The sequence below is a fragment of the Pristis pectinata genome, chromosome 23 (assembly GCF_009764475.1).
Source record: "Pristis pectinata isolate sPriPec2 chromosome 23, sPriPec2.1.pri, whole genome shotgun sequence".
NCBI lineage: Eukaryota > Metazoa > Chordata > Chondrichthyes > Rhinopristiformes > Pristidae > Pristis > Pristis pectinata.
Window position 1 is genome coordinate 2,103,564 of NC_067427.1, and position 19,356 is coordinate 2,122,919.

General features: G+C 40.7%; 1 protein-coding gene across 11 annotated transcripts in view; it reads left to right on the forward strand.

The window, feature by feature from the left end:
* cdk5rap2 (CDK5 regulatory subunit associated protein 2) overlaps positions 1–19,356 on the forward strand; it is a 121,394-nt gene that overhangs the window by 78,484 nt on the left and 23,554 nt on the right. For 9 of the 11 annotated variants that reach the window (XM_052037133.1, XM_052037124.1, XM_052037122.1 and 6 more), the window contains 9 exons: positions 309–673; positions 2,185–2,596; positions 3,682–3,907; positions 6,343–6,456; positions 7,039–7,729; positions 9,268–9,500; positions 14,278–14,338; positions 16,999–17,136; positions 17,900–18,132. In XM_052037133.1, coding sequence (XP_051893093.1) covers positions 309–673; positions 2,185–2,596; positions 3,682–3,907; positions 6,343–6,456; positions 7,039–7,729; positions 9,268–9,500; positions 14,278–14,338; positions 16,999–17,136; positions 17,900–18,132 — 2,473 coding nt within the window. The remainder of the gene's footprint in view (positions 1–308; positions 674–2,184; positions 2,597–3,681; positions 3,908–6,342; positions 6,457–7,038; positions 7,730–9,267; positions 9,501–14,277; positions 14,339–16,998; positions 17,137–17,899; positions 18,133–19,356) is intronic. The other 2 variants (XM_052037123.1, XM_052037126.1) reach the window with 2 other exon arrangements.

Genomic DNA, 19,356 nt, shown 5'->3' on the forward strand with positions numbered 1-19,356 from the left:
GATTCCCTTTTATAACCTTCATCAGCAATACCACTTTTCAGGGAGGAAACTGATCTGGGTAACAGCTGGGTGCCCTGTGCATTTGAACAATGCAGGGATGATTATCTAAGTCCATTTTCCCCCTACCTCTCACCACCACTTTGATGACAGTGTTTTCTCGAGAGTGATAACCACTGTGAAACTGGCAATATTATACTGCTGCCCTTTTGAACCTGAGATCTGATGCCAACAGTATTATATACCTCATTACTTTTACAGCTACTGAATTGCTTCCTCATAGTGTGCTTATTTGATTTGGCAAAATGCAGGGTACATCCAAAGGTGACAAATGTATACAGACAGTCCCTGAAGTTGAACCAGCAGAGATGGTACCAGCACAGCAAGCTTCTACTACTACAGAGGAAAATTGGAAGCTGGATTCTGCTTTGGTGTTTGGAGTCTCTGCTGCTGATAGAAATAGTTCAGAGTCTACAAAGTTATTTGATGACTTGAACAAGATGAATTATGAATTGCAAGACAAATGTAGACAGCTACAAGAAGCCAAGGCTCAGCTGGAGATAACTGAGTGCCAGTGGCATGAAATGGAGGCAAGAAATCATGAAATGGAGGAAGAAGTTAGCACAATAAGGTGGCTGATGGAGAAGAACGGTGTATCGTCGGTGACTGCGCTGGGGTATGTGCCACTAATGTTTCTGAGTGAGCTCATATTTTATTGTAAATCATCTGCACACAGGTTCTTTTAATAATAGCCCTTCTTCAAAATGGCACTAATTCAACTCTTAGAAGAAGAAAATTGCAGGTTTATGGAGCAAGAGTAGGGGAATGGTATTAATTGGATTGCTTTCTGAAGGACTGACACTGTCATTGAGCCAAATGGTCGCCTCCTGTGCTATAATTTGATTACAGGCCTAAAATTTCATTCAGTTCTGGCTTGACTGACTTTCTCTCTATTCCCTGCCATTTCTTGGCTGAATTTTGAATCCAATTGATTCTTGGCATGTTTTCTCTGACTTGACATCTTATTCCCACTGCTGCTAGAAATTAAATTGAAGCTTTCACTAGGCTGTGTATGTTACTGTGGTATAAAAAGGGTGAAGAAATTTTGTTATCTTTATATTTAGGAATCAAAGCATGGAGAGCAAAAAGTAGCACCTGAAAATTTGGCCAAGGGGAAATTTCCAAATATTTAAATTTTTGGGTTTTACTATGATGGTTTGTCTTCACCTGAAGCTCGATGACACAATTCATCAGTCAGGCATCTGACACTGATCAGAAAACACTTCATCCATAATGGATCATACCTTGGCCTGTAATATGCTATCAGAATTCACACCTAATTGAGAGTCACCAAGGGGCAGTTGGTTATATATCTCAATCTATCTTAATGAATTGTTACCTAGCAAGCTGTTTGGGAATGAAATGAAAAGCCAACCTAAATCCTGTCACACCGTGCTAATCTGAATCAAGCTTGGTGCAGGTAGCCACTCTCATTGCTGTTGTCAGATGGCCAGGCTTCAGCCTCTAGCACCAATACCTGCATTCATTTGTGGCCTTTGATGTCAAGGGAACTGAGTGTACAAGAGGTGAGTACATTTCAGTTCTTGTACCAGCAACAAGAGATTAATTTCTCCCCTTGCATTTATTATTCTTGGCATCAGTGAGTTGATTAGTAGTTTTTGTAAGAAAAAATTCTTTTGAGCATTTGATACTGGTCTATAGAACATAGAATAGTACAGCACAGAACAGGCCCTTCGGCCCACAATGTTGTACCGACATAGCTAATCCCTCCTACCTACAGAATGCCCATATCCCTCTATTTTCCTCTCATTCATGTGTCCATCCAAGCCCCTCTTAAAAGCCCCCAAAGCATTTGCCTCCACCACCCTATCCTAATGCATTCCAGGCACCCACCACTCGCTCAGTAAAAGAACGTACCCCTCACGTCTGTTCTGAACCTATCCCCTCTCACCTTAAATGCATGCTCTCTGGTATTGGATCGCTTAATAATGGGAAAAAGATATTGCTATGCATCTATGCTCGTAATTTAGAATTTAATTGTGATTTTATTTAACATGACCTGTAATTATGCTGTATGTATTTCGTAATTTGATTTCCCAGTATTATTTACTTATTGTTTTTATACCAACAAGTCAGCAGTTAACATTAGTTTTATAAAACTTGTAGAAATGAAATTGTGAAATTGAGAGCAGAAATAACACAACTGCGAGATCAACTTGGAGAGAACGTGTCAATAAGTGAGAATGAAGGCGAGGAAGAAGTCGATGATGAGAGCAAAGGTGGTCTAAGGAAAACTGTTCTGAGGTTAAAAATCAAACTGAAGAAACAGAGAAAGGCACATGACCTTCTGAAGCAGCAGATTGAGCTCAATTCCTCTGGCGAGGGTGCACGTTTCAACCCTGACTTGATTGTAAGCATGGCAAAGGAAATCGAACACTTGAAGGAGCATCTGGAAGCCGCCAATCAAAAGAGAACAAAAGAAATTAAAACAGAAGAGGGTAAAGGGCTCCAGGAATCGAAATGGCCACAGTCACAACCTTCGGAGTTTAGAAATCACAAGGCAAGGAGCACTGAACAGGTATCTAATCGATTTGTTACATCTGCAATTCTGGTGGGTAGTCCTGTCGTCTTTGCAATTTTTTTCAGATATAGTTTTCCCTTTTGAGGGTCTTCTGCCATGTGAAAGCATCAGACTTTACTCTGAAACCACAACTTGGTAATTTTAATGCACCAGGAAGAAATGACATTTTTTTGGAACAATTGATAAGTAATATTTTGACATACTTTGTGCCTTTTTATTAAACATTTAATTAGAGGCTTTTTAGATGGTTTATCTCCACCTAAAATTCTGTGGCATAATTCATCAGTGAGGCATCTGACACTGATTAGAAAACACCTCGTCCATAATGGATCATACCTTGGCCTGTAATGTGGTATCAGAATTCACACCCAATTAAGAGTTAATAAAAAGGCAGCCCGTTATCTACCTGTTCTTTGTTAATGAGTTGTTGCTAAGCAACCTTGGCAGTTTCCCATTTGCTGAATAATGTTCCTTCACTGTATGGGATACCCATCTGACTGGAGCTTGGAATTCAGCTATATAGGTTCAACCAATTGCTCCTTGAAATGTGATTTTGAGCATTCTTCAGTGTGGAGTTGTTATTGTTCTGAGTCTGTAATAAATCGAACTGAAGCAGTAATTCAATATTGATCTCTATCTTGAGAGGTGCACATGTACAAATTTAAAAGTGTTCCACCAAGATGCAATTCCCTTTCTCCCCTTTCACCAATCCACAGGAGTTGCTCACTCTGCAACTCCAATTTACTGTTCCATCTCCTCCCACCACCACTGTGGCACTTTCTCATTCACCACTCAGTTGACATAAGCAGCATTTGTGCCAATTCATCAATCTTATTCTTTGACCCTTCCCTTCATTCTCTCCATCCTTCCCACTTCCTCATGACTCCCCCCCCACCCCTCAATTTAAACACTTTCCCCCTCTTTCCTGTTCCGATGAAAGGTCTTTGATCTGTTCCCCTCCCCACTGATGTACTGACCACCTGAATTGTTCCAGCATTTTGTTTTTATTATAAGTTCTTAAAATATTGTTTTTCCTTTCATAATTTACCAAAAAAACCTTTTTTTGCATTTATTTTATTCAGATCAGTACAAGGTCTCGTCTCCCTGTTCCACTAAAACGGCCAGGATCGATCAACAGTGTTAATACTGCCACCTCTGGCCAAGATTTCCCTTCTGACCATCAACAAGTTGATCAGTTGAGGGCAGCATTGAAGGACGACAAACAATTGCAGAGTAAGCTGTCTGCAGATGAGACAACGCTTATCAACCAGGCAGAGAAGTTAAGGCCTCATTGTACTCCTATCCATGGTAAGCAATTGACCAGTATTTTTTGTTCAATAAAATTGTTCAGCATTTCAGAGTGATGGAAAGTTTACAGGATAGCCTCCCTTTGTTGTTGTACAACAGAACTGCTCACTTAGTCAAATATTCTATTTTCAACCAGCAGTATTTTTGATTATCCCTTTTATTTCTACGGTGAGGCTTTACAATTACAAACAAGCTGATTTCCAGGCAGCATCTGTCAAAGGTGTGACACTAGTTTCACTGGATGAGGTGAAGTAAGTTTTTAAAGAGGGCCGCACAGTTTTTCAGTTCTGATTCTTGGCAGCTTGGTGCCTCAAACGGGAACAGAGGGTCAGGTTTCCACAGACACCAGCAGCACTGTTGAAATCACTACAGGCTGCTGGTTTGATTTGGCAGACCTTTTATTTGCAATAGGGAATTCAAATGGGAGATGGATTTTTTTTATTTCAAGCATGACTTAAGTTTTTCACTTTTGCTGATGGCACAGGAATGAAGTAAAGAACAATTTTTGAAAATCACTGGAGATCGTGGTCAAGAATTGAAGATTTTTTTTAGGATCTCTTGTCAATGTTATTTTATAAGTATAATGTACTAACCATTTACTATCCCACACAGACTTTATCCAGTTTTCGCTGGAATACAATTGGTCAATGTAAAACCGATAATCCTGCCCTGGGCCAACAGCAAATCTGAATTTAAAATGGGACCTGCTGTTTCCAAAAGTACAGTTATCTTTAGATTTTAAGTGCTTCCTACATTATTGTTTTTATTAAGCTATGGTGAATTTTGTTTTGTACAATGCTGATAATTTTGAAAATGGGATACTGTTTTTGTTTTCTGAGCAGGATTAGGTGTGCAAGGGGTGGGCTGCATGTACCTGGGTTTGCCAAGTACTTAGAATGCAATACCTAGGATTTTGCTGTCTTCTGAAATCTGATCTCTAATACTTTCCATCAGACAGGCAGCACTGCCCTAATCGGTCAACATCACAGGTCTGAAAGTTTTATACATGCGGCTTTTTCTCAGCTACTGCCGGAAATTACCAGCAGTGGTGGTCAGCAGTTAGATCAAGTAGACAATTTGTGGTGGTTTGCTGCAGTGTACAACACCACATTTGCCTGTCGTTAAGTGTTACACCTGCCCTACACAACCTTCCTCACCACCATTCAGGGCCCTAAACAGCCCTTCCAGGTGAGGCAGTGCTTCACTTGTGAATCCATCGGTGTTATTTATTGCTCCCAGTGCAGCCTATCTACATCGATGAGCCCCAACACAGATTGGGGGATCGCTTCGTCGAGCACCTTCGCTCTGTCCACCGTTCCAGCCAGGACCTCCCGGTGGCCAGCCATTTTAATTCCACTGCCCATTCCCACACCGACATCTGTCCACGGCCGCCTCCACTGCCAAGTTAAGACTAGATGCAGATTAGAGAAACAGCACCTCGTATTCCATCTTAGTAGTCTCCAACCTGACGGCATCAACATCAATTTCTCTAACTCACGGTAACCACTCCCCTCTCTCCCCACCCCACCCCACCCCCCTTTTGTTTTCCCGTGGCGGTTAGTGTGACACTATTACAGCTCCAGCGATCGGGTTTCGATTCCCGTCACTGTCTGTAAGGAGTTTGTACGTTCTCCTGTGTCTGCATGGGTTTCCTCCGGGTGCTCATGTTTCCTCCCACATAGCAAAGACGTACGGGTAGGATAATTGGGTTTAAAATGGGCAGCGTAGACTCGTTGGGCCAGAAGGGCCTGTTACCACACTGTAAATAAAATTTTTAAAAAAACCTGCTCCTCACCCACACTTTCCTTCCTCTGGTTCCCCACCTCCTTCCCTTTATTCCATGGTCCACTGTCCTCTCCTTCAGCCCTTTGTCACTTTCCCCTATCACCTCCCAGCTTCTTACATCATTCCCTCTAACCCCCCCCCCCACCCTCTCACCTGCCTATCACTCCCCTCACCTGGATCCACCAATCACCTGCCAGCTCTTGCTGCACCCCGTTTCTCCCCTCCCCCCCCCCCCCCCCCCCAACACCTTTTTATACTTGGCTATCTCACCTTTCTTTTAGTCCAGATGAAAGGTCTCGACCCAAAATGTCAACTGTCTATTTCCCTCCACAGATGCTGTCTGACTGGTTGAGTTCCTCCAGCTTTTTGTGTGTTGCTTCAGATTTCCAGCATCTGCAGTCTCTTGTGTCACAACACTTACCTCTGCCTGCCCTTCCTCCAGGTCAAAGATATCTGATTGGCTGAGCAGTAGTTTTATTTGGATGGTGTAACGTGGTGTACATGTGTACAAGAATGAAAAAAATACTTGTTGCTTTGTTTTTGTTTTTAAGGCATGCTTCTGGAATTTTGAACCCACAGCAAAATGCTCTTGATGTTTCGCTTTCTTCTGCTTTGTTACGACTTTGCTTTTGTCCTTTATTTTTCTGTAGCTGAATCATCTTTGAAACAAGATGATAAAGAGGTCCAAGTGGACTTGCAGGACCTTGGTTATGAAACCTGTGGAAAAAGTGATGCGGACAGGGATGAGAGCGGTAGCCCAGGTAGTTGTTATGACCCCAAGTAATGCCCAGCGAGCATGAGGGAAATGACCCAACTTTATCTTTTGTAGCTCTGCATGCTGTTAACTATCACCACCTTTCACTGCTAAAATGTTGTGCTTATTAATTATTTGCAGTTTAAAGTTAGTAATTTGCAAAGTCCCAAATCTGAGAAACTGTTGGCCTAACAAGCACCTGATCATCCAAGAGGTTGAACTCCTGACTTATCTCTGAGGTGCACGTTCTTATGTTGACCTGGTTACTGCTGCCAGTAAGAGAAGTTAGTAAGCCGTCAGGTGCACCTCACAGGTACAACAATTCGTAATTGCACTACAAGTTATCCAGCTAGAAAATAATAAATAAGCATAGCAAACTGTCTGTCTGCCTGTCTGTTTTAATTCATTGCATGTTTTGTTGATTTTGTTTGTGCTTTTACTTTGTAGTCTTGTTTCAGTTTTGGGGTGTTTTGGTAGCTTTTGCATGAATAAGGAAAGGGTAACATTTGATTCCTATTTCTAAATCCAAGAATAAAACTAAAGCGATGTAATTATTAAATGTTTCTTTTACTATTGGAATATTTTACTGCAGACACAGGCAATCATTTACCAGGCCATTGCTACAGTGATTCAGCCGTTCCTGCCCTGCTCAATCGCCGTTTTTTCTCCATGGAAAATCTGGACACAAATTCATCAACTTCATACCCAAGTTCACCAAGTTTGATTTCACCCAAAGTCAGCTTGAAGAATCTTGATGTTTTCGATGATTACGGACAGACCGATGATATAAGTGAACTCAAACTTCAGATTGGTGAACTAAAGGAGCAAATAGAGAAGTATCGGAAAGTCATTCACCACCTGCAGACACGTGTACGCAAGAATTCTCTGTCCAGTGACCAGTTGACTATTTCGGACCAAAGTCACCAGGCTCCAACTAGAGGTTCATATGACAGACACTCTTTGGAAAGTTTTCAAAAAGATAATGATAGCAATTACAGCCAGAGGAGACATTCTATACAGTCTTCGGATCTAGCTGTTCAAACCAGCCAGCAGGTTGGCAATCTTTCCAATTGTGCATCAAGATCACAGAGTGTGGATTTTGGAAGTCAGAATGAGAAAGGGGACTGGTTGATGTCTGTTTATTGCCAGGATGGACAACTGGTACAAAAGTTAAAGGAACAAATGGAACAACTGGAAGATCAGATACAGAAAGAGAGAGCACGGAATGAGGAGCTTACTGATCAGCTTCAGAGCAAACTGGCGCCAGCGTTACCGGCTCAAAAGTAAAGTCCTTTATTGCACTGAGAAAAGTTGTGATTGTAATCTCCTTAAAGGTCTGTACAGTTAATGTGTTATATGGCGGTTATAGATTCATAGTCATACAGCACAGGAATAGTCCCTTCGGCCCATGTGTCTGTGCTGACCATTCACCACCCTTTACACTAATCGCGCTTTATTCTCCCACATTACTATTAAACCTCCTTTCCCCCCTCCCCCCCCCCCCCCCCCCAAGATTGCACATTAGGAGCAATTTACAGCATCCAATTAACCTACCAAGTTAGGGACAGGGAGCAGTAAATTTAAATCATGCCGTAGCAAGTTGTGAAATTTGTGCACTGGGATCAAGTGACCATGAAAGCTTTAAACAAAAACTGCAACCAATTCACTGGTTGCCACATCCACCTGGTATGGCCTAGCTCATGGCTGCAGTTCCACACACTGCATGGTTGACTCTTTGATGCCCTGTCAAGTAGTGTGGCAGATCCATTGTAGCATACAAACAATTGCTTTTGATAGAGGCCTTCTGTCATCTTTTCAGTACATCCAATGGTTGGTAATAATGGAGACCTGGCCTGTGTTACTCAGCTCCAGGTCAGTTGTTCACAACATGTACCTTGTGTCAACTTAGAAATTCTCTTGGAAATGTAGATTTACAAAGATGTTGCCGGGACTCAAGGGCCTGAGTTATAGGGAGAGGTTGGGCAGGCTGGGACACCACTCCTTGGAGCATAGGAGACTGAGGGGTGATCATATGGAGGTGTAGAAAATCATGAGGGGCATAGATAGGGTTAATGTGCACAGTCTTTTTCCCAGGGAAGGGGGACCATAAACTAGAGGGCACAGGTTTACGGTGAGAGGGGAGAGATTCAAAAGGGACCTGAAGGGCTGCACTACATGCAGAGGTTGGTGGGTATATGGAACAAGCTGCCAGAGAAAGCAGTTGAGGCAGGTACAATAACATTTAAAAGACGTTTGGATAAGTACACGGATAGGAAAGGTTGAGAGGGATATGGGCCAAATGCAGGCAAATGGAGCTAGCTTGGTGGGCACCTTGGTCAGCATTGCAAGAGATGGGCTGAAGGGTCTGTTCCCCTGCTGTATAACTCTTATGTTGAGATGACCATTTAACATTCAGTCTTTGTCTGTTTTATATATAATAGTGGTTTGTACAGGTGAGTGTATTAGCCTAACTTCCCCTTTTTCCAACTGAGTGAAGCAGAACTTTTATGTACTTTTGTGATCAAATGTAATGTTTGGTCCATTGTTCATCCAGTCTCATCACAGCATTGGGAGGGGGCACACAATCAAAATGTAGGGCCTACATTCAACTTAAAGACTGATATCTTTAAAACAATCTGCACAGTAAAAGACAAACCCATAATGGTTCAGCAGCTCAAGCAACAACACCCACTTCACGAACATCAAAATGCAAGAAAATTCTTAGTTTGTTTTATAAAATGATTGCATGTTTTTATGTTATCAAACCTACACCTCTGTGTATTTAGTTGTGGGATAATGACACATTTCTGCTTTTACTAAGGTACGACTCATTGGTGCAGTCGCAAGCGAGGGAGCTCTCGCACCTCCGACAGCAAATTAAAGAAAACCGCAACATCATCTCCTTGCATCGCCAGTCCCTTGTGGATCTAACCAAGGCCTTTGAGGAGCTGTTGCAGGCCAGCGATGTTGACTATTACGTCGGGGAAGCCTTTCGTGATCAACTAAACCAGAGTTTACAATTGGTGGAAAAGCTAGAGAGCAAGTTTGATGGTGGTAAGTTGACAGGCAAAATTGTTTATTTTTAAATAAAGCAAAAGAATTTTCAAATTCTGTGATATTTCCACCCCTCCCTCTATTAAAATCTTCCTTGGACCTTGTGTTTTGCTGCTCACTGCTTTGAGTTCCTCCACTCAAGGCTTAGGGCCGTGCTTTTCTGTCAACTGGGACGGTTAGGCTGTGGACATTTATGGAGCAGCATTCTGATCACATCAACATTCGTTAGTAGAGATTTATTGTTCCAGCTAGAAATGCCTACATCTCCCAGTTGTGGATACCCTGTCTGCCGCCTTGCTAAATCATCTTAAGCTCACACTTCCTGAGCAACTACCTGTGGTATTTGGGCCTTGTGCTACATCTCCCCTTCCTAAACCCCTCTGCTTATCTCTCCATCTTTTTAAAAACTAACCCATAAAGACTTTGTGTTTTCTATTTAATGTGTTAAAGGTAACGTATCAGCAGAATTTGGCTGTCCCGTGTGTCCTTGATTCAATAACAAAATGCACAGAAGCCCCTTCACAAATTTTCACTGGGCAGCGTCAAAAGACTTTATACTCTGCACAAGTCTCTCTTTTAAACGAAAAGCTCCAAAGACCAGGAAATCCTGGTGAGCAGAACAGTGTATTCCTGTGCAGTAATTTGAGCTACATTTGCATTATTCAACAGGTAATGAGAAAACTAGGTGGAAGTAAAGTGGAGACATCATCAAAAATTAAAGCTGGGAAAATTTTTGGATGTGGATAATTTAGGAAAGGGATTGCTAATTCAATTTGACTGCCCTGGGCCATTTTTATTCCCGTTGAAGCTGTTCCCTTCTTTGCGCTAGGTCTATTTTGAAGGGGTTCCTGAATTGGAAGTTGATTGTGCATCAATTCTTTTTGGCATTTGTCATCAAGATTTTCATGAATGTAAAACATTTTGTTTGTGCCCTGTCTTTTATTGAGATCATGGCTGATCAGAAATCTGAGTGAAGAAATTTCTCCTTGTATCTGTCCTAAATTTCTTAGCCTTTATTCTGAAACTATTCTGCCCTCTGGTTCAAGACTTTTCAGCCAAGGGAAGCTTTCTGCATACAGCCTATCAAGCCCTTTAAGAATTTTGTAAGTTTCAATGAGATCTCTATTCTAAACTCAAGTCCATTCAACACTGGTGTGTACAAACCCAGTCCATTCAACACTGGTGTGTACAAACCCAGTCCATTCAACACTTCATATGGCCCACCCACCACTCCTGGCATGAATCCAGTGCACCTTTGCTGCTCTCCCTCCTATACTAGGGTGTTAAACCTAAACAAACCAAGAAGGCGAGAGAAGAGTTGGCAAAGGTTGGATGGGTGGATGTGTTGAAAGGTATGGTGGTGCACATGCACTTTAAAGAAATGACGCTCAAGTTGCCAGAAATATTATTCCTTTAAGGTACAAAAACCCAATGGGCAAGCTCGTTCTTAAGGGGACCATAATTGTATACAACATTCCAAGTGTGATCCCACCCAAGTGGTGTATAATACCGATAGGACTTGGTTGTTTTCAAAAGCAACAAACAATGTGCTGGAGGGACATTGCTCTCCCTCCAGCACACTATTGCTCCAGATTCCAGCATCTACAGTCTCTTGTGTCTTCCTTGTTTTCAAATCCTTTAGTAATAAAAGCTGGTATACCACTCACCCTATTAATTGCTTGCTCCATTTGCATGTTGGTCCTCAGTGACTTGTGTACAGGCACACTCTGGTCCCATTGAACATCAGCACTCCCCAGTCTCTGACCATTTAACAAATAATCTACTTTCCTGCTTTGTGCACCATAGAGAGAACTTCATATTTTCTACATATATTCTATCTGCCATCATCTTGTCCACTTTCTGCTTGTCTGTATCGCCTTGATACAACTTCTTCTGTACTCACAGTCCTGCCTAGTTTAACATCATAAGCAGAAGTGGAAAAATGACATTTGATCTCCTTGGCCAAATTGTTGATGTAAACTATGAAATAGCTGGGATCCAAGCACCAGTCCCTGCTGTAGCCCACTAGTTGCAGTCTGCCAACATAAAAACAATCCATGAATTCTCACTCTTTGCTTTCTGTCTGATACCCAGTTCTCAATCCATGTTAGTATATTTGATGTGCTCTACTTTTGACCAACTTCCTATGTGGGAGCTTATTAAACACCATCTGAAAATTCGATTGCGTCACATCCACTGGTTTTCCCCCAATCTGTTCTACCAGGCACCTCCTCATGATTTAGTCAAACATGAGTTGACTCTCCTGTCTTTGTCAGGGGCCCATAATTTTCCTTGTCTTTTTCTTTTTTGTGTATCTATATATAAAAAAAACACCAGTACTCTTGTACTCTGTCTTACCTTTTATCAGTTTTGTAATTTTCCTTTGAATTCTAAAATGCTCCCAACCTTCAGCCCTGCTGTTATTTCTGGCAACTGTATAACCCTATTTCCTTGGTTCTTTGGTTAATCTGCAGTAAACAAGAGAAATTATTTTTCCTGTTCGATTTTTTTTGTACCTGGAAGGAATATACAGTAAAACTCCAATAATCTGGCATACTGGAGGTTAGTCATGCCGGACTTGCAGATTTTCTGGACTACTGGATGTCGTTCCCTATTAATACCGCAACATGCTCATAATTCACTTTTTTAGATGTTGTAATGCATTTGAATTTCCCGTTGAACCAGGTGAGTTGAAAGGCGGTGTGGGAAACAGTCGAGATTTAGTCAAATAGTGGATTATTGGAGTTTTACTTTATACTTCTTGCAGCTTGTGCATGATTTCTTTAAATGTTAACCTTTTCAATATATTCTCACATTCAAGTCTCCTCTCATTTTCATAGTTTCCTTTGCAAAACCCGAGTCTTGCATTGAGTTTGAAAGTGGTGGTGTTCATGGAATTTGGCAATCTTATTAAAGTCGCTCTTCTGCAAAAGACCCTTGATGATAAGTTATCAGTTAACCCTTTCCCTTTCTCATTGCACAAAACAAGATTGAAAATGGCCTTTCCCCTGATTTGGTTTCTTAACATTTGATCTAGAAAATTCAACTCTTCTTCCACCTTTTTTATTACAATGAATTTGATTTGTCCAGTCTACGTGCAGGTTAAAATCTCCTCCCATGATCACTGCATTACCCACCTCTCTTGTCCCAGTTATGCCTTGCCCGTTAATACAAATACTATTTAGTGGGCATTAACTAGCTCCCGTCTATTTTCCTGCCCTTTACTATTTCTTGCCATGACCCACATTGATTCTAGTTCTACATCATGATCTGTCTCACCACAGCACTGACCTCCTTTGTTAATGGTGCTACACCACCCACTTGTCCTTTTTGCCCGTCCTTCCTAAATGCTGAATACACTGGAGTATTTAGTTCTCAGCACAGATCACCCTGCAACCACACTTTCTAATGGCATTTAGATCCAACCTGTTTACTTCTATTTGTGCCATCTAATTCATTTACCTTGTGACTGCTGCCAGCATTCAAATTATCTTTCTAAAATTCTAAGGTCTTTCTGTAATTTTGACCCCCTTTGCTGCTTTGTTTTGGCTTCATCTATTCGACTACCATACTCCTAAGTTACCACATTTCTAACTCCCTCATCCCACTCTGTTTCTCCTTCCCAAATTCCCTTTTTTTTGTTCCCATCCCCATGTCAAACTAGTTGAAGCCCTCCACCAGAGCACTAGCCATCCACACTGCCAGTTGTGGCCCTGTTGTGCAGGTCCCAACTGCCCCAGAAATTGTTCCAATGCCTCTGAGATATAAAGTCCTCCCTCCACCACCATCTTTTCATTTGCTCCGTCCTTGTATTTCTGTACTGACAGCACGTAGTACTGTGAATAATCCTGAGGTTGCAGAGGCGTGACAATACTTGCAGGCTGCCCCCAGAACACTATATGCAAAAGATGCATTTTACTGTGTTTCAGCGTACATGTGACTAATAAAGATGTCTTATCTTTTAACCTCTTTCCTAGCATGCTAAACTCTATTCAAGATCTTATCCCTTTCCCTACCAATGTGGACCGCAACCTCCTCGCTGTTCACCCTCATTCAGGATGTTCTGCTGTGTACTAAACCAAAATCATCCATGTGCATTATATATTCCATCCTTGTGTCTTGTGTATTAAGAGAACAATTTCAAAGTGCGTTGCTTTTTTTGTTAGAAAATTTAAACCTAAGGGCAAAATTCATTTTATAAAGTAGTTGTGCAAATTGGTAGCTCTTCCAGTTTCTCTCCAGAATATGAACTGTTTCTAGTTGTTAAATGAATTAATGTCTTACAATAGATTGGTTCTGTAGCTAACTGCGAGGGTGTTAAGCTCCTTAGAGAATGGAATTAGGCTCTTTTGAATTGACATTTATTCTTAAGGTTATTTCATACTTGGCCAGATTGTGCGTAGGAGGGAGGGTAAGCAGCCTGTTTTCAAATGGGCTTTAGGAAAACACATACAATAGGCAGCTTAATCTTGACAATGGATGAACTTTGAAATACTGGAATGGGAATCACTGCAAGTACAGTTTCTGTGTTGTAAATAGTGCAATATAACTATCTGAAATCTCCTGATGTAAGAATTAAAGCAGGTGAAAAGAATTTTTTTTTCATCTAAGTCAATTTTAATTTTTTTCCTTTATTTATCATTTGTATAAAGAACAGTTAATATTTTTAATATCTCTGGGGCTTTTAAATTTCATAGGATTTGTAAAAGATAGCAAATATTCTTGTCTTTTTAAATATGTTCAGGAAACCAAGATTTTCTGCTTGTCTGTCTTGTAGGTATTACTGGAGATGCATCTTCTGCTTATGGAGACAACACCTTTGTTGATTTCTCTCAAAGGTAAATGCACAATGTAGATCTTTCAAAACACAATTTGATGCTCTTTATTCAGTTAACTGGAGGCCAATCTTAAATGTTATCTAGGTTAATCTGTATTGCTCACTTATCAGCAACCTCTATTTAACCAGGACATATTTGTGCTGATTAATAGTTATTTAAATTTTTCAAATGAAAGTCTATTATAATCTGAAATATCTATTGTATTTGTCCTGGATGTTTGATTTTAATTTGTAATAGACTGACTTAAAGATTTAATAGGATATAATATTGTCATTTGCATATTGATGATTTGACAAGTGTACCTGGCTTCACTACATAAGCAAATGCTATTTATAAAGAGATGTATTAAGTAAATCTCATTTTTGACATTGGATTGTGCAGGCCATCTCTTTACTGAGTGTGTGCACATGCACATGAAGCCTAGAGGCAGCCTGCTCCTTCTGCTGGTGGAATGCAGTCAGACAGTCATTCAATAAACTCTGAATGCTCTATTTACAATTTAAAGCTATCTGCATGTCATAGATAACAATTTGTGAACAATACCATACTCATTAGTACCTTCAGATTTATGATTCTTTATGAATCTTTTTTTTAACATTTTGATGAAATAGGGACTAAATTGCACTCTGAATTGGTGATTACAGTATTAGCAAAAGCACCTAGTATATTGTGTGCATGGAGTCTCTGTATCCACTGTCATTGTACCACATATGACAGATGTTTCTTAGCAGTAAACTTCCCTCACTTGTGATGGGAAAAACTATGGGCAAGAACCTCACATAATTTTGGAGACACCTTGCATGCTTCACCAAAGGAGGCTACTACATACCCCCTGATTTGCTTTTCAGGGCATAGTTGCATATTGATTAATTGAATTTGAATCCCTCTGCTCCTTTGGAAGTCAAGCCCATGTCCCAGGAACAATTGCCCAGTAATTTAAAGTTTGGAATAAAAATCTAGTGTCAATAATGATAAGTATAAGAAAGAGCACCAGATTTTCTTTATAAATAAGCACCCAGTTCACATTTTTGGAAGGGTATCTGCTGTCTTTACTCAGGCTGGACAATATGTGACTTCAGACCCATGAATGAGTTTGATTGTCCTCTGAAGTAGCCTGGAAAATCACTTGTTTGGTAGAAATTTAGTATATTTACTGAAACAATGTCCATGTTTCAAGGAAGAAGAAAATCCAGTTGTAATAACTAAACTGGTTTGACTGCATTATGTAACATTTTAAAGACCTCTTGTGTATCTACTTCACATGCAAGCTTTAGAAGTGGTACTGTGATTAACAATCATCCCACACATTATTTCGTTAGGCTGCAGCAAATAACATTTTCAATTGCTTCAGTAACTACTATAGAAGCAGTGGAATACGGGCAATACAACCTGTGACACTTTCAGCTCTCAGTATAGTTAATGCTGTCATTTTTATGTAAATAAAATCTCAGGTATGTGATAAGAGGAAAAAAATCTAGCTTCTGCAGGTGTGAAATTCTGGCTGCCCAGCCGAATATTGATGAATGAGGTCTAAATTTGGGTCACAGCTGAGATATTTATTGGGAGAGATAGTGGATTCTAATGAAACTGAGAATTTAGTGTTTAATTTCAATTGGACAGATGTAAATAATCAGTATAGTGTGTCAAATGGAGGATCCAGTGAAAGGTCTTGCTGTAGTGGGTCATCTTGCCTGTTGAGATCACTCTTGTCTTGGGATCAAATTAATGCAGATTCAAATCATGCTGGAGTATGTAATCTAGGTTTAAAGTGCACCTCCTTGTGGATGAGGCATTATATTGTTCAGTTTGTCATAACATACCCCAGACACTATTTGGGAAACAAGAGAATGTTCTCCCTTGGCGAAAGCTTAGCTGTTGACAGACCTTGGCTGTCAAATTGTTTAAAAATGCATAGACAGACAGGTGAAAGTAATGTTTCTACGTTATGTACATTTAGTTAAACTCTGCACAGATTTGTGGTTACATTAAACTCATGCGAGAAAAATGTTTGTATATTTTCAGAGTAAAATGTAGGAGTAAATTTTAAAAGTGATGTTGGTGTTAGTGGATGATGAGCTTTCAGCAAGTGTGATTAACTGGAATAGCCTGTTAAAACCAAGAGCTGCATTCTAATCCTATGCATTTATTAATCTCATGCCACTGTCCTTACGATAACACAGATCAGCTGCTGAACAGTGGCTATCCTCAAAGCAGTAGACTTTTTTTTATTCTCCATTCATTGGCACACTGAAGGATGTATGAAGAAAAGCGAAATAGTCTGATTTGTAGATAAGTAGTTCATCAATTTTGACTACAAGAATATAGAGATTGGATGATGTACAGAGAAGCAGCTTGGTGTGTTCTGTTAATCTTTTGAAAATTACTGCCATTGCTAGTGCTATTCTATCAAAACTTCAATTATTCACACTGTCTAAAATAAATCCAAAAATGATTTGGTTTATTTTGTAAGAGGAATGTTTTCCTCTGCTTTGACTGCTGTAGGAACAGCGCCTGGTCACTCTCACACAATGCCTGCATGTGTGCATTGGACGCTCCTAGAACAAGTTTATGACTTCTTGCATGTAGTTGATGCAAATAAGCATGCTGTCCAAACTTAGCCCCTTCTACCGAGAGTCTCTCTTCTCCTTCTCTCTGGCCAGTCCTCGCAGCCTGCAGTGTGAGATTCTCTACCTTCGAAAGCAGCTAGAAAGTGAGCGCAAGCACCTACACAAGCGGCTGAATGAGCTTCTGCATGAGAATCAAGCCTTGTCACAGGCAACTAAAGAACAACTCGCACAGTAAGTTCAAACTCTTTAATGCTGGCTAAGGTAGATAGCTTTCAGTGTTTTATTAAACCAATTCATTAGACACCAACATCTGTATCAGAAAGTTGCTGCTGAATATCCATGGAGGGATTTATGGACCTGGAGATTGTGAAGTATCATAAGTTCTGCTTTAAACTTCAGTCCAAGCACTGTTGATGCATTTATATAGATTAGGTCTCCACTAGTTTAGTAGGTTAGTGACTTGCAGACTAAACTATTGGAGAAGTTGACCATAAGAGTTGAAAGGTTTAATCTAAATTTCAAGTGATGTTCAAACTCATTGAGTTCACGTTTAATTTGAAGATGAGACTGTAACACATTGGGCATCAGCACTAGCAGCCTGGAGAAAGATCCACGTAGCCATGGGCTGTTTCGGGGTTATTTCACTGGTGATTGCTTTACTGAGGAGGCCTTTTTGCCTTTAAGTACTGTGGAGACACTGATCCACGGGTAGCCTTGGATTGAACAAATTATACAGTTTGAAATTTGGGAGGCTAAAACATCGTGCAGTCTTGTACAAAGGAAGTCTACTCTCCGACTTCCCAGAGCAATGTTACTTTGAAAGTGAATGAGATCACAGCAGTGAATGTTCTTTTGTAGCATTTGGCAATGGTCAGCTGGGGTTTTCAGGATTAGGGATCGCTATAGCCCTGTAAATTGTTGTTTCCCAACACTTTTATTTGTAAATTGCAACAATAAAAATATACAAAATATTTAACTAATCTTCCTTCTGCAGACTTGCAAAAGAACTGCAGGAGAAGAATAAAACAATCTATTACCTGCAGCAACAGTTGCATGTGCCGTCCATCAGTCAAGTCGCTTCAGACTCTGAAATATCGGATAGAATCTCCATTAGTTCACATGAAGGTCATTCAACAACACCTGAGCCGCCAGTTGGGAAAAGCTCAAGAAAGAACCGTAGCGGTAGAGAGCAGATCTTTCAACAGAAGCTGAACCACGAGCCCTCAGGTAGGTTAGATTCTTGCTAAGAATTATGATGTTTTTGACAATGTGCTGTTGAGCAATATTTTGGGCGAAATTTCACACCGTTTCTTAATACTTTTATATGGCAGCTTTCATGGCCCTGGAACATCTTAAAGCCTGATCAATAAAAGTAACCTCTGGTATGGTCACTGTTGTGATCCAGGAAATGTGGTGGCCAGCTGGTGCACAGCAAGCTCCCACAACCACAACAATGTAATTGGTCGCCTAGAGTGATAGGGACATGCAGCATGGAAATGGGCTATTTAGCTCACCATATCCACATCAACCAGTGGGCATCCATCTGCAGTAATCCCACCTCCCAGCACTTGGCCCATACACTTCTCTGCCTAAATGAGTCCTGTGCTCATCCAGAGACTTCTTAAATGCAACCAGCTTCAACCACTCTCTGGGAGTGCATTCCTGGTACTTGCCACTCTCTGGTTGAAAAGGGTCCCTCTCGGGTTCCCACTAAATCTCTAGTCCTGTGTCCTCTTGTTTTGTCTACCTCTGATATGTGGACAAGTTTCCTGCCCTGTCGATGCTCATAATTTTATATCCCTCAATTGATTCTTTTCTAGGGTGCCGCTGGTTGAGAAATGTCTCGAGCACTGTGCTACTGCTTCAGTCATAAATAAAAACATTTTGTCTGTATTCGCTTCAACAGAACTTTCTGGTTTTAAAAATCCCCATCTTGGAGATCTTTGCTCATTTTTTTTCTTTGCACCCTTCTGATTTCCATGTAACCTTGAGTTGTTTAAAATTAAAAATTGAAGAATTCTAAAGAAATAGTTCACTTGAAATAGTGCCTTTGATACATCATACCACTTGAAGTGACGGGGGGAGGACTGAGTTCCCCACACTGGGGTTGTGGTGGGGGGGGGGGGGTGGTGGAAGTAAAGCTTGGACTTGTTGCTTGGTTGCTTGGTTGCTTGTCCTTGAAGAAAACCTTGGAGACAAAGTTACTCTGGCTGTTCAGTGGAGCAGAATTGCCAGGGCCTTGCATCCGTCATCTGCTTGAAGGCCCATGTGATTTGAAAGGGAAAAATAAACCTGATGTCAATTAAAGGCTAATGAGGTTTGAAAACTATACTGACTGAAACAATGCAGATTAAATGCTGTCCAATATTACTTCCATTTCCCTTCCTACAAAGGACCTGCTTAGATGTGGTGAGCGATGCGTATTCCAGTTTCTGATTGAAGCAAAACTAA